At 38.9% G+C, this 15,924-nt stretch overlaps 1 protein-coding gene across 1 annotated transcript in view; it reads left to right on the top strand.

The window, feature by feature from the left end:
- The window catches only part of LOC126352916 (structural maintenance of chromosomes protein 3), a 172,834-nt gene that overhangs the window by 71,228 nt on the left and 85,682 nt on the right, over nucleotides 1–15,924 (top strand). Inside the window, exons 9-10 of the mRNA XM_050002723.1 lie at nucleotides 13–134; nucleotides 8,989–9,096. Of these exons, the coding sequence (XP_049858680.1) occupies nucleotides 13–134; nucleotides 8,989–9,096 (230 nt within the window). The remainder of the gene's footprint in view (nucleotides 1–12; nucleotides 135–8,988; nucleotides 9,097–15,924) is intronic.

Here is a 15,924-nt window from a genome sequence, read left to right as displayed (position 1 = left end):
TAAATATTTTAGGAGCGAGCAGAAAATGAGTTAGCGAAGCTGAAAGTCACTATCAGTCACAGGCAAGAAGAATTAGCTAATTTACAGCCAAAGTATGAGGAAATGAAGAAAAAGGAGGAGGACTGTACAAAAGAGTAAGCAATGTTTGCTAATATTTTTAAATTTCTGGTACACATTCCTCTATGATAACACTCATTATACCCATGGCATGCACGTTAACCCATTAGTGTTTTCAGTTTTCAAAGAACAATGTCTTTGTTATGAATTCATACTTCACTGCCCTGTCAAGTAGGTAAGAAATTGTTGCACATGTTTACCAGATTTTTTAATTGTCTCCATGTTCAAAGTGAGACTCAGTGTACAACAGAGGAACGATAAAAATATAGCTCCAGAAGCATGGCTGTTGTTCAACACGGTTAAGATTTTATTTAATTGAAACTGCTTCTAAATTAGGTTATCAGCCAAGCAGATTCCCACTGGTTGTTTCACAATAAATCTTAATTTTAGCACTGTTATGATGTCCAGTGTGCCAAGTGAAATGTGCTTAATATGATATACTTGATGAGTTACAGAAGTATGTATGAGATTGATGTTTTATTCAGTGGTCTTTTACCAGGTCAGATCAAACTCGCACACAATCTTATATCTTTTCATCTTTCACTGTCGCAGATCACCTGTAACCAAATTAAAAAGTATTTTTGAATCTTGCAGATAGACAAAATAACTTCCAGCCTTTCCTTTATTCGGAGATTTTTTTGTTCCAACTGCTAAATTTTTCATCCTCTGCACTACATACATTGAAAAGGTACACTGCCCTCTGTGCCTAAATTGTCATCATGTGACAGTATTTGAGTAATTGTTTCTCCGTATAGTCTGTTGTTAATGGTCATTAATACAACACATTTACTGGCAGTCATAAAAACAGAGTTGAAACTGGTATGGGTCCTTCATGGAACTCCTTTTTTCTGTATCTCTAAAATTTATATTTAGTATTAAAAGTGATCTGTGACATAAGAGATGTTACAGCATATAGGCTCATTTTAACATGCAGGTGGCTCATATGTTCGTGACACCTAATACTCAGATTTGTAAACAGTAATGCACTGTCCCTGCAGATTAAATGATTTTTATTTTCTTTTCTTCTTTATATTTTTTGTCACAACTGTCAGAAAAAAAAACCAGGTCCGGCTTTTACATAAGCCATTTGTTACTCACACGCAGTTACAAACTCTAACAATAACAAAACAAAGAACTAAAGGAGCAGTACGGAGTAGCTCCTATGTTACCTGTGAAAATAATTTCTCCATCACACAAAAACTACTTGTACTATTCATCTTCTCTGGTGCATCATTTGCGTTGTTGGTAGGAAGACCTGTTATCCCCCATCCAAATTCCATATTCTACCATTCTAACAATCACCCAGCTCTGATGATGACTAGATGACAAGCCGAGGTTGCATCAGTTTCACTGATGTTGTAGTCCCAGGACCTTGTGGTTTATCACCTTCTTGTAACAGGCCATACATGCCATTTGTTTCAACTTTCATAACTCGGTAGGGGCCAAGGTCCTTGACGTTCAACTTTAATTCTGGTCCAGTTTGTGGTCCCCCCCCCCTCCACCAAGCTTAGTACATGAAAGCTTTCTTCCTACATCCATTAAAGTTGTCAGGGTTTTCTTCTTGTGTCTTACAGATTTGTAATTCAACAATACTACGAAAAGGAAAGTTGATACTCATCACATATCGGAGATGCCGAGTCGCAGAAAGGCACAACAAAAAAACAGTCACAAATAAACCTTTCAGCCAGTAGGGCCTTCGTCAAAAATAGATCTCACACACACACACACACACACACACACACACACACACACACACACACACGGATGCCGCCCCCTCGCACGTACACATATACACACAAATACAACCCACTCACACATGACTGCAGTCTCTGGCAACTGAAGCCACACTGCGAGCAGCAGCACCAGTGTGTGATGGGAGTGGCAACTGGATGGGGGCAAGGAGGAGGCTGGGGCGGGGAGGGAGAGGGATAGCAGGGTAGGGGTGGCGGACAGTGAAGTGCTGCTGGGAGTGCACTGGGACGAGGCGGAGAGATGGTAGGGCAGCTTTGTGCAGTCGAGAGGTTAGACGGTGGGCAGAGGAGAGGTGGGGAGGGGGAAGCAGAAAAGGAGAGAAGTGAAAAGACTGGGTGGTTTCAGTGCTAGAATGGCAACAGGGATGGGGCTGAATGGGTGAAGACAATGACTAACAAAGGTTGAGGCCAGAGGGTTACATGAACATAGGATATATTGCTGGGAATGTTCCCACCTGTGCAATTCAGAAAAGCTGTTTTTTTTTTTTTTTTTGGGGGGGGGGGGGGGGGGGGGAGGATCCGTATCACACAGGTTGTGAAGCAGTTACTGAAATGAAGGCTGTCATGTTTGGCAGTGTGCTCAGCAACAGGGTGGTCCACTCGTTTCTTGGCCGCAGTTTTTCAGGGGCCATTAATGTGGACAGACGGCTTGTTTGTTGTTATGCCTACATAGAATGCAGCACAGTGGTTGCAGCTTAGCTTGTAGATCACGTTATTGGTTTTACGGGTAGTGCTGCTTTTGATGGGGTAGATTATGTTTGTGACCAGAATTAGTAGACGGAGGTGGGAGGATGTATGTGACATGTCTTGCATCTAGGTCTATTACAGGGTTATGAGACATGAGGCAAGGGTTGGGAGCAGAGGTTGTGTAGGAATGGACGAGTATATTGTGTGGGTTTGGCAGATGGCAGAATACCATTGTGGGAGGGGTGGGAAGGATAGTGGACAGGACGTTTCTCATTTCAGAGGTAATGAACTACCTCTTGTCGTGCCCTGAAACAAGAAATGTCCTGCCCACTATCCCATCCTAGGTTTTCCATTGTTTGAGATTTGTAGTTCAGCATCTTCTCACAGTTCATTGTGTCTGTCTACAAATCAGTTCATAATTTCTTCTTCTAATAAATTTGTGATGTGAAGAGATCAGCATGTGTGCGCATGTTAATGCTAGAACAGTGGACAATGTGATAATTCTATAACTTCAGGAAGGGGTTATTTGACTCGTAATGACATTCGCATAAAGGAATTCTCAGCATTGTTAAAGCAAGACCTGTATTTTTCTGTTTATGTCAAGTGTACATTTCAGTCATAGATTTATCTCAGAGTTCTGATGCTTTTAGGCTACTGTTTTGTATACACAGTGTTGCATGCCTATCCAGAAATGTGACATGTTTTTGAAGTTCATAACTTTTCTTCATCTATGTCACTTGTTAGAATCAAGCATTGACATCTCACCTTGTATGGTTTTTAGTACTTTTCATACAAATTTTGGTCCAGTGACTTTCTTGTGTTTCTCTCAAATGTCATTGGTCTTGTTTCCTTTGCACATCCCAGTCTGGCACATCTTTCCATTTTACATAATTCCAGCATAGTGTTGGTATCATGATCTGCAACCCACTATATTTATTACTTATTAATTAAGGTTTCTATCAGAGTTAACAAATAATGTTTTTATCAGTGTTAGTTTAGAACATTTTTGTTCATTCTCAAATCATCACCTATATTAGAATGCAAAATGTTATTCATAGAACATAAAATACAAACATTTTGTGTGAACAAATAACTCCAGTACAATAAATCTTTTGTAATGTACCTGTAGTTTTAATGTGCCAAGACATCGTTCTGCTGCCATTTCTTCGTTCAATGAGTGCCTTAATCTCCGGTTTATTTTTGGTTGTAGTTGGCCCACATATTTACTGCTGACGTCTAGGATATTATAAAAGACATGCATCGTCCATCTCCTGATAACAGCCTTAGATTAATATGTACGAACCATTTGATCAACGACATCCACACCATACTTTTGTTGTATAGTAGAAGGTAACAGTTTGTGGGTTTTCATTCCTTCTTCACTCACTAGTACTTTAAGATGTGGTGTGCTGAGAATAATAACATTCTTATTATTGTTCCCTAGCTATTCTGTTAGAATGCATTCTGGCTGACCAGTTTATTCAAGATGATGATCAAATGTGAGTCGGAATTATTTTATTTTCACACAGTTGGGATTTTCACGCCAAATCTTTTTCTTGTTTCCTCTAATGATGTTCTCTTATGTTTAAGTTTCTTGGCAGATTGAATGGATGTGAAGAAGTTGCCTGTTGTCATATTCATTCTTCATATTCATATTCCTGATTAAACCTCAATAAATCACTCAGAGGTTTGGCAGTTGTAGAGTAATTTGAGATGAACTTTCTAATTTAGGAAGCTAGTCCCAGGAAACGTTGTATGGCTGCAATAGATTTCACTTCTGGAAACTGCCTTTGTCTTCTCTGAAAAAGGTTGGGTTTGTCGCACTGCACAACTTTCCCAAGAAACGTGACATTTTGTGAAATAAAGGAAACGCAAACCATCACCCATATGTGTTGTGTATAGAAACACTCAACAGATTACTGTACTTATGCTGGATTTTGAGCTCTTTCTCAAGTACACGCATTCACAAACACAGTTACACAGACTCCCAAACTGTCACATATCAGTGAGCTGTACTTCAATAGTTGCCTTTTCTTTATTTCACTTTTTATCCACCTTTGAATTTCCATTGTTGTTAAGCTCAACAGTTTTCTTCATGAACTGTCATATTGCAAAATTAATTTCCAAGCCATATTCTACTGCAGCTTGTAAAACGACACTAAGCTACTAAAGTGTCTTATCCTCACGCTTCCCTCGTATTATAATATCATCCATGTAAATAAGTACAATTTTTTCTCAAGCTATTGCCCAAAAAGCAGTGTCTGTAAAATACTGAATCAGGTGAATTTTATAATCCAAACGTGATTTGCTTGAGCTAGAACTGGCCTGAGTGTGTCACGGAGAATACTTTCAGCTTTCCTATTCTAAATTAATCTGAAAAAAGTCCAGTAGTGGGGTCTAGTGTGCAAAACACACAGACATTTTGTAGTGTGTGATTTTATTTAATTTGTCTTCAGTCTATGCAGAGGTGATACTTTCCATTTTTCTTTTTTTATAACTATGATATGGCTAGCATATTCTCAACTTGGTTCTATTATTCTTTGATCAGGTCACACCTGGACTTGGTTATCAAGCACTTCTTTCTCTCCTAGTGACAAGCTTTTGGGTCTGCTTTATGTGGGTTCCTTTCCGTCACAGTAATTTCCATTTGTATTTGGTGGGGTGTAATTGGCTACTGAATCTTCAGTCTGTCCTTACTAATAGAGCTTTCAGTATCTGATTCTGGTTTGCCTGCTATACTATACTAAAACGTATGAGAAGAGTTTCCCCCTCTAGATCGCTAATAGTAACTCTGTCTACGTTTATTAAAACTTCAGTCTGGTGTGGATGATCATTCCCAACTACCATTTCTAAATTCATAATATATCTAGAAACTATATAAATATATCTTTTAATTTACAGATCTTCAGTCTCAATGGTAATTTAAAATACCCTTGTGGAGAGAAAGCATTGTTCCCAAATCCTGTCAAGGCAGCATCTGTATCCTGCCGTCTTTGGAGCATCCATTGTCTCATTTTATTGTAATAAATTGACTGCCACAGTCAGTTAGTGTTCTCAGTTACTTATGTGGACTTTTTAAATTTACATCAGTTAATAGTTGTCATAGCTGTGATAACAATCGTTGCCACCTTTTGATAATCTTCTCCTGTATGCAATCATATGAGATATGGCCGAATGCTTTGCAGTTGAAGCATCTCCTTCCCTTGCTTTTGTGGTTGTAATCACTTAAATTATGGGCATGGGTGCCACAAATGAAACTATTTCTGTTTGGATCGCAAGCTGTATTTTAATGTTTCTGTTAGTTGAGTCTTTTTAGAAATGATTTCACAGCTTATTTGCAGTCTCTCTCTCTCTCTCTCTCTCTCTCTCTCTCTCACACACACACACACACACACACACACACTTTCGCAAATTCCAGTAGTGTAAAATAGCAGGTTTGCACCTGAATTGGCTTCTATCCGCTCAGTCAGACATTGGAATAGTGTGACATTCTCAATATGAGTGTGGTGGGCAATCTCTTTAATTACGGAAAATGTTCCTCAAGAAGCTCTCCCCTTTCTTCTTCCATTGAGAGAGCAATTTGTGAATCTCTGCAGAACTTTTCTTCTTATTGAGATCTTCGTGCAAAGTTTTCTTCAGTGCAGCCCATGTCATCTGGAACAGTTTCAAAAATTAACTTATGTAAAGATATATCCACATTAACCAGCACAGAGGTTTGCAGAAGACCTTCTGTGGAGTTTGTAATGTAGGGGACAAGATACTGGCAGAATTGAACCTGTGAGTCGTGCTTGGGTAGCTCAGTTGGTAGAGCACTTGCCCACAAAAGGCAAAGGTCCTGAGTTCAAGTCTCGGTCCAGCACACAGTTTTAATCTATCAGGAAGTTTCATATCAGTGCACACTCCGCTGTAGAGTGAAAATCTCATTCTGGTTATATTTTTGTTTATTTTTCTAATTTCATCAAGTGTTTCCATTTCTAGATACTGGTATTTTATCAGCTCGTTTCACCCATTACAACATTCCAAATCAGACCTAACAAATCAGTTACAACATCTCAAAATTGACATGTAGATAAACTAGCTATTTTGAATTACAACTTGGGAACACACATTAGTTCCTGTTTTGTTATCTGTTTTTCCGATTGCTAAAAAGTTTAAAATTTCCCCTTTGTGTTTCTGTTACTGTTAATCTCTACGAATCCAAAATCCATGCAATGACATCTCGCTAACTCATTACTGCCAAAACTGTACCTAGAAAAGTTTGTATAAACGTTGTTACTTGTTTAGTTGATCACGATGGACCAGCTAAAAAATTTGTAGTAAAACCATTGGATACAACTTTCATGTTAATCATTTACTATCACACATAGTTACAAACGCTATTGACAGTGAACATAACAAACTGTATTATATGTGGACATAGTTTCTCCGTGTACACAGAAACAATTGTACAATATTCATATTCACTCTTGTGTGCCACTTCTCTCACAGGTTGCCCCAATGAATCAATTCTCTCGTTGGTTGGAAAAGCTTTAAATCGCTGATCCGAATCCCACACAGTTGCTTGAGCATTTTTCAGTGCCCTAACCCATTTAGACCAGCCAGTGGTCATCTTCAGACTAATGGCAGGTACTGCAGCATGTGCCTTTAGTTTAAGTATGAACACTGGCTAGTCAAAACCAGTTAGGGCATTGTGAAATGCTCATGTGATTGTGTGGTATTAATGCAAACTAGAATTGTTTTGCTTAGGTGAACATTCCAACACTCAACAGCTTTGGACACTACCACTTCCTGCATAAATAAGTGAAATATTGTCACTATTCTAGGTTGTTCTGAAAGCTGTATGTGTCAAACTAGGCCCTTTTTCAATTTGGCTACATAACAGTTTTGTTTTGTTTAATGGTTTTCTGAATTGTACCAAATAACAATGTCTCGAAAGTGGCAGCCATATTTGTGTATGTTGTCTTCTCCTATACCTTTCTTTTCCATCCACTTCCAGAACTAGTCTCCAAGACAGTTTAACAGTAAGCAAGAGACTTATTTTTATATGAGTCCATTTCCTGAGTATAAACCCCCCCCCCCTCTCTCTCTCTCTCTCTCTCTCTCTCTCTCTCTCTCTCTCTCTCTCTCTCTCTCTCTTTCCCTGTGCCATTTTAAGTCAGTTTCTTTCTTATGATTTATGAGGCTACTTCATTAAAACCATGAAATTTGGGAAGAGGTTGTTCTTATTGTCTTCAGTTAATGTTCAAGCAGACTTCAGACATATTGCGTGGTTTGACATGCTCAACATGACTTGTTGTCGTTGAAGAAACAGTGCTGTGCAACTCCTATAGTGCACACAGTCACTGCACTTTCTTATTGCTTGTGGTGTATCTCTACATGTTGAAAAGCAGTTCTTGAGTTACGACAACAGTTGATGTTCATAGCCAGCATTTCACAACAGTTTCTTTTCATTGAGAAATAAATTATTGCTCGCGTGAAAGTGGATTTTTGTTTTTGAGAGAGATTGACAGCTACCAGTCATCGATCCTGTGCACCTTTTCCCTCATTCCCTACAGTCTTGTGGCATCACAACCTGACCAAGACCTGGAAAACAGAAAAGTCAGTTATATGCTATTATTTTTTCAGAGACAATATACAACTGCATAATAATATGATGTAAGAGCTAGTACCTTGGTGCAGTACACTTTAGGACTGTGCTTAATGTGTATGCTTTTTCAGGTACTTTCTTATTCCTAATCTCTCTTTCATACCCATAAGCAATAAGGTTCACACCCATTCCTGATAATCCAGATATAGCTATTTTCTGTTGTTTCTCCATCTCACTGCAGGCAAACTGTTGGATGATGCTTTCTGAGAGGTTACACTGATTTCCCATACTTCCTTTAACTAATGTTGAATGACTGAAAACATTTGACACTATAGTACACTTTGACCATTCTTTTCATTTGCTATTGGTATATTATCCAATGTTTTAACCAAGTATGAATTTTACATAGTTTAGTGCACCCACTTACTACAAGTGTTGTGTGTCTGCCAAAAAGCATTAATTTCCTGACATCCAAAATTTATATATGTGTGTAATTTCCTCCAAAGATGGTACTAGGTATTCACTAGTATTAGGATGCATCTTTGTAGCTCAGTTGTACTGATCCATTTGGAAAATGTGGGCTCAGTTCGATGTGCAAGAACCAATTAATTATAATAAAATCCCAAAACAGGGTCTTAATAATACCCTAAAACAGGGTTGGCCACAGTATGTAAAACTGCATGCATGTGCTGCAAATTGTTATTGTTGGAATGTTGAACAACAGTTCATTTGTGGGGAAAAGGCAGGTCATACATACAATACTGTTGATCTGCTGTTATTTATTTTTAAGGTGGTGCAACATGTTGTCTTCATTATTTTGTAACTGTAATGTATTCCTGTTCTCAGGCTTGCCTTGAAGGAACAAAAAAGGAAAGAATTATATGCCAAACAAGGTCGTGGTAGTCAGTTCACTTCCAAAGAAGAAAGGGATCAGTGGATCATGAGAGAACTGAGGTAAGTACACTTTAAAATTTTTGCTCTTGACATATTGACGGCAAAAGATGATATCACAAGCTGTGATTTGGCTGTGAATAAAAGCATTAATCCAGAAAGTGTAAAATATGTTATTCCAGTCAGTGATCACCAAATTTTTTGGCTTCAAATTGTTGATTTCGATCTCTGGCGACCATCTTTGGATGTGTTTAAAAAATACCCTAATATAATGAATTCAATGTGACATCCTCTAAAAATACCAACAAAACCAGCTACACATTGTCAAACATATTCCAAAATTTTGTGCAAACTAGGCACAGTAGTACCTAGTTCACACCATAAAAGATGATTTAGTATTCTTCTAATATGGGACTCTAGCTTTATTATATTTGGGTATGTTTTAAATAGATTTGAAGATGGTCACCTCTCTAAAAATTATGTGTTAATTTAAACAATGGAAAATCCAGGGTGGAATGTAACAGTATTATGAAAAGGATAGTTGCTATTCACCAAATAATGGAGGTGCTGAGTCGCAGAAAGGCACAACTAAAAGACTGTCGCACCATAAGCTTTCGGCAAACAAGACCTTTGTCAAAAATAGATGACAGACACATAATACACGCACTTGCGCATGCAAATGTAACTCGCACACACATGACCGCAGTCTCTGACAATTGAAGCCAGACTAGGAACAGCAGTGCATGATGAGAGGCAGCTGGATGGGGATAAGGACGAGGCTGAGGAAACACTTATTCATCACCAACCTTACAGTCACACTCAACCAGAAACCAAAATTGAACCCTGCCTGACTCAGTTCGCTCCTCCATCCTACTGTGCTCCACTCCCACTGCCCCCAAATCACCTCCTGTTAACTTTCCAGAATTTCTTAACCTCAAACCTTGCCTCACCATCATTCCCCAAAACCCTTAGCATGCAAACTAACTTTACGTACGCAGAAAGAACTGCAATCCATCACCTAAAAACTGATACCGACCTTATGATCCTACCTGCTGACAAATGCTCCATCACTGTCATCTTGACACGCAAGGACTACCTGGCAGAAGGACTCCATCAGGTGTCAGATTTATGCACTTACAAACCCTGCCACAATGACCCCGTTCCAGAAATGCAGCATGAATCTCCAGTCTGTCCTCAAATCCTTAGACTCATCCCAGAACCTCTTCCCAGAGTCCATCTCACTCTTCAAACCTACAACTCCCTGGAGTCAATCACTCTCCTCACCTTGCACTCCTACCTTCTATATGCTTCCTACAGTCCCTAAACTCAACCATCCAGGTCACACCATTGTGGCCGTTTCCTGTGCCCCCACTGATAGAACCTCTGCTCTCATAGACCAACACCTTCAGCTTATTACCCACAATTGTATAAAAGATACCATTTTCTCCAGTGACTCTCCACAGTTCCTGGTTCCTTTACCACATGGTGCCCTGCTCATTACTATTGATGCCACCTCCCTTTATACTAACATCCCTAATGCCCATGGCCTTACCGTTATTGAACACTACCTTTCCCAACGCCCGACGGATTCCAAACCAACAAACTCCTTCCTAGTCACCATGACCAAGTGCATCCTCACTTGCAATTATGTCTCCTTTGAAGGTATTACCTACAAACAAATCCAGGGTGTAGCTATGGTCATCCGCGTGGCACCATCCTATGCCAACATATTCGTGGGCTATCCAGAAGAATCTTTCCTAAACACCCAGAATCTTAAACCTGGTTCAGATTCATTGATGATATCTTTGTGGTCTGAATTGAGGGTGAGGACACCCTAACCTCAATACTTTCTCCCTCTTCACTTCACCTGGTTCTGCTCAACCCACCAAGCCACCTTCCTCGATGTTGACCTTCACATCAAAGATGGCAACATCAGTACGTCTGCCCATCTCAAACCTGAGAACACAGTCTTTTGCAATGGCACTGATATGTAAAACATTCTTCGTTTTTTTTCCGTGTCAGGTCAGGATAAAATCTTGAGCTTTCAACAATAGCCTCCATCATAATCATCAGAAGCATCACATCAAAAACTTCCAGATATTCATGGAGAAAGGATGTGGGATCGCTGATCACAAAAGTTTCTGTGGAGGACACTTTGAAAATGCTGGTGGACCTTTTTCTTCCTGAAACCATAAAGTTGTTCCGGCATGTGATGACGACCACTTACATCTTGTGTGGTAGCAAATTTTATGAAATGAAGGACAGTATGGCAATGGGCTCTTCGTTGTCTCCATCATTGGCTAACATTTTTACGGAGAATTTTGAGGGGTGTGCATTAAATTCAGCCCCTTCCATCCATCCTTATTTTATCATTATGTTGACGATACATTTATGGTCTGGCCGTATGGCACAGAAGCTCTCAAACAATTAATGGAACATATGGACATCATACATCTGAACTGTCGAGATGGAGAAGGGAGGAAGGTTGCCATTCCTAGACATTTTAGTACAACAGGTGGATGGGCATCTTAGCCACTCTGTGTACTGCATGCCAACGTGTACCGATTTATATCTTAATGTATGGAGTTTCCGTCATCCTGTTCAGAAGAGAACTGTTTGGAACATGTTGGTATATAGAGCAAAAACTGTTTCTGACAAGGACCATTAAGTCCAAAGTGAATCATCTGAAGTATGTATCCCGAAAAAAATGGCTTTAGTGAACACGATATAAAGGCAACATTTTTCCAAGAATTGTAAAAATGAAAATACTCACACTCACAGGATGAACCTCGTTTGCGGTTCTTCCTTTTTGTGGCGCTGTATCCAGTGAAATAAGAAGAGTCCTGGGTAGATGGGGTATAAGACCAATTTTTCGTTCTAAGAAAATTAAGGAGATGATGCGCACTATTAAGGACAGTCTCAGCCTCTCAGTGTCTCTGGAATTTATAATATCTCCTATGAATGTGGAAGCAATTATATAGATCAGACCATTCGTAACGTTTCCAACCACTGTGCAGAACACTAACAGCATATTAAAAATAGAGAACTAGAGAAACTGGCAATTGCAGAGCACAGCCTCACTAACAAACATGAAATGCTGTTTAATGAAACAACAAGTTTGCCCCATACCTCCACATATTGGGAGTCTGTTATTAAGAAGGCTTGCAGTGCCCTGTTGTATCTTCTCTAAAACTTAGAGCCACGCTCCTTGGACTATCAGTGTGAACTTACTTGAATGCCGGACACAGGCTCAGCTTCCCCGCAGCTCCGGTGTTTTCTGCTTGCATCAAACTCTTCTCCGAACATTCTATATTTTGTAGAAGGTGAAAATTCATCTACTATTCCAAAATCCTATTATCTAGTCCAAATAAAGACTCCCACAATATTCAGTTGCTGTTAATATATTCTATATCCAAAATTCAATACACCATTTCACTGCCACAAATAAACAGTAAGCCCACACTTTCTTAGGGCATTCACACACGACTGAATTCAACCAAATTAAATAACATTTTTTCTCAGCGATACAATACAAATATACATGTCCGTCTGCTCCAGACCAAGTCACTATTAATAATAATCATTTTTTTCCTTCTGTTGTGTCTCCACAAAACACAACAATCACCAATGTTTTTCGTGCATGAAGTTTGTCCACGGAATTCTGGGCCGGGAGTTTTTCTTTTCTCTTTGCTGCAACCGAGCGCATCACTTATTGGCACGGTTTTGCTCTTCTTTCTCAGTTAGCCTGCACAAATAACGTTCTGCGGCAGTGTGTATATGTTTATGCTACAACCCACTACTAAATAACGTGTGTTTGAAGCGGCTGGGAACACAAATGACTCCAGACTTCCGTAAAATTCTGGGGGCACTACATATCCCTCCCCTTAGCTCGAACACTCGTTATTTTAGATACAACATATAATATCTTTTGCACTTATTATTCACACAAAACCCTTAGCACAGAAATAAAAAATACATTTGGCTCATTGCTATTGTTCCCTGAGATGGTCAGTCATTTTACCAATAGACTTAGTAATACAAGCAATTTAAGATACAACAAATGTTGACCAGTTATTCAGATATAAGACTTCCTTTGAGGCTGTTTTAGGATTGTGCAAAAGAAATCTCTCCCCTTAGCCAGTCACAAATTTCAGGTGTTCACATCAAATAACTCTTTCCTTCTTTACTCTTCGGTTGCAGCAGTAACCACCTGTTCTTTCAGAAGGCATCATCTCTAGATAAGGAAAAAAAGAATTCAAAGTTACCAGGAGAAACTTTTCCACAATAAATTAGAATTACGATACCTCCCATTTCCTGCGGGTACAGTATCCATCAGTGACGTAAGGTATGATGCTATGAACATAATTTTCTTCCTCACATACAGGTAGGTACACCCCTTCCACTTACTTAAAACCATGCTACAGGTCAATTCCCTTCTGGTGCCCTTGCCTGCACAGTGTCGGTCAGCCTCCTCCGGGTCTGCCTACCTGTCACTTTCTCTCATTTCAACAATATCAGGTGTGCCCTCGTTATCCTCTCTCAATAGAATTCATAGTCACTCCTCTGGCATATACCTCTTCATACAATTCTCTTTAAAATTACCTGGTCAAATATACATGTCCTCCTTGATTCCTTTTTCTTACAGATCGCTTCCATAGCTTTAACACTTAATTATCCTCCCCCTATTTTTTATTACTCTATTGTTTCTTATCAGGCTATTCGGGATGAACAATCCTGTTCTTATCCTCAAAACTTATGAACTCCATCTGTTGATACAGGTTCTGGTAGCGTTTCTCTTCTCTGGCCTAACTTTTATCTTCAGTCACACTTGTTTTGCGGGTGCTGTATGAAGGGTGTGGCGTTTGTGTAGTGTTGGTCGTGTCTGTGCCTACACTACCCACCCCTTATACAAAATTGAGAACAAACCCTTCCCCATCACATCATACTTTACAAAAGGTACAAAACATTTATAAAAATTTAAGCATCATGTAACACTGAATTATGCCTTTTCCCTCAACACTGGCATTTATAATGTTCTATCTAGAAGTACACAGACTACCAGATAACACTCTTGGGAACACACTCCCCGGGTTTTATGCTTGCATCAGATACTATGTTTTCGGATTCTTTAACATATTATATTTTGATACTGTATTCTTGTAGAAACCAAATCCACCGCATTAGTCGACTATGTAACAGTCTGCTTATTGATCGGTATATATGTAGATTTCCGAACCCCATATTAAAGTTTGAAACTTTTGTATACTCCATATTATTGCCAGCAATTCCTTTTCAGTTGCGCTATAATTTAGTTTGTGCTTATTTAGGCTCCTACTAATGAATGCTATAGAGCAATGATCATAGTTCTCTACTCCCCATTCACCTTGAAATAATTCTGCTGCAATTCCATAATCTGAGGCATCAGTGGCTATCTTAAAAGGTTCATTCATTACTGGATGTTGTAAGATCAGAGCATCTACTAGAGCTTGCTTTAGTTTGTCAAATGCTTCTTGGGTCCCTTGGTCTCAATTCCATGTTGTACCTTTTCGTAATAATCTTAATAGTCTAGGGTCGTTCATTTCTTGACCTTGCACGTAACGTCGATAGTAACCTGCCATTTCCAGAAACCCTTTTAGTTGTTTACCGTTTCGAGGCGATGGACAGTTTTTAATAGCTTCAGTTCTCTCAGGGTCAGGCTTAATGCCTGTTATTCATATAATATGTCCTAAGAACTTCAACTCTTGTCTCGCAAAGTGCGATGCACTTAACTTTAAAGTGATACCCTTTTCCTTAAATCATTTCAAAGTTTTGTCCAATATCCTACAATGTTCTTCCCAAGTAGGTGAAATAATCAAAATGTCATCTGTATAAACAACTAGTTCTCTTAATAACTCTCGCCCAATCGCATTATCCAGAGCTCTGATGAATACTGATACAGATATATTTAATCCAAAAGGTAGTACATTGAAATGGTAAGATTTTCCATCAAACAAAAAAGCAATGTACTTGTCAGAATCTGGATGTAACCGGATTTGCCAGTACCCAGCAGTCAAATCAGCCGAACTGAAATACTTGGCGTTCTTAAACTTAGTGAGTAAGTCATCTATATTTATGGGACAATATCTTTCGGTCTCAATATTCCGATTGAGAGTACGGGCATCTAGCACCAATCTTACTCCACCTGTAGCTTTCCTCACTACTACCAAGGGATTATTATGAACACTCGTACTTCTTTCAGCAATATTTTGATCAATCATTTTATTAATCTCTTCTGACAGCTTCCTTAAGGCTCACAAGTATCGGGTAAGGTTTGCAAAAGAACAGAGTCTCATCCTTAATTTTAAACTTGCACGTGTAATCACTAATGATACCGGTATTCTCTGAGAATACCGAATCATACTTGGACAATATTTTTACTAAATCCATCTGCTGTTTGGCATTTAATACTTCTGATTCACTTACCTTCTTGCAGAAATCGTCTCGTGGATATGATATAAACATTGATTTTGTCTCTGGAGACAACTGAGCTGATGCGGTAAGCTGTAATCGCTGGTGTTCAGTTGTTTGTATACACCCATTTCTGTCAGTTATGAATTTATAGCACTGCCTCTCCTTTAGTTCTCCCACAAAAGTACAGTTTTCGTTAAAATTTAGTACAACATTGAAATTAGTTAACCAGTCTATGCCAAACAATACCTTTCTTTTGATGTTTTCTACCACTAATAAAGGTTGTTGAAAATTTAGATTACCTATTTGGCAGTTGGCTAAGGTTTCGTGCTTAACAACCTTGCTTTTCTTTCCTGTTATTCCGATGATATATACTCCTGTTACAGGTAATGCAGAAAATTATTCTTAATCTTTAACCTATCAAAATATTCTTTAGAAATTAGA

This window comes from Schistocerca gregaria, chromosome 1 (genome assembly GCF_023897955.1).
Source record: "Schistocerca gregaria isolate iqSchGreg1 chromosome 1, iqSchGreg1.2, whole genome shotgun sequence".
NCBI classification, from domain to species: Eukaryota; Metazoa; Arthropoda; class Insecta; order Orthoptera; family Acrididae; genus Schistocerca; species Schistocerca gregaria.
Note: the sequence above shows the minus strand (reverse complement) of the source record. Positions and strands in the feature narration are given on the sequence as shown.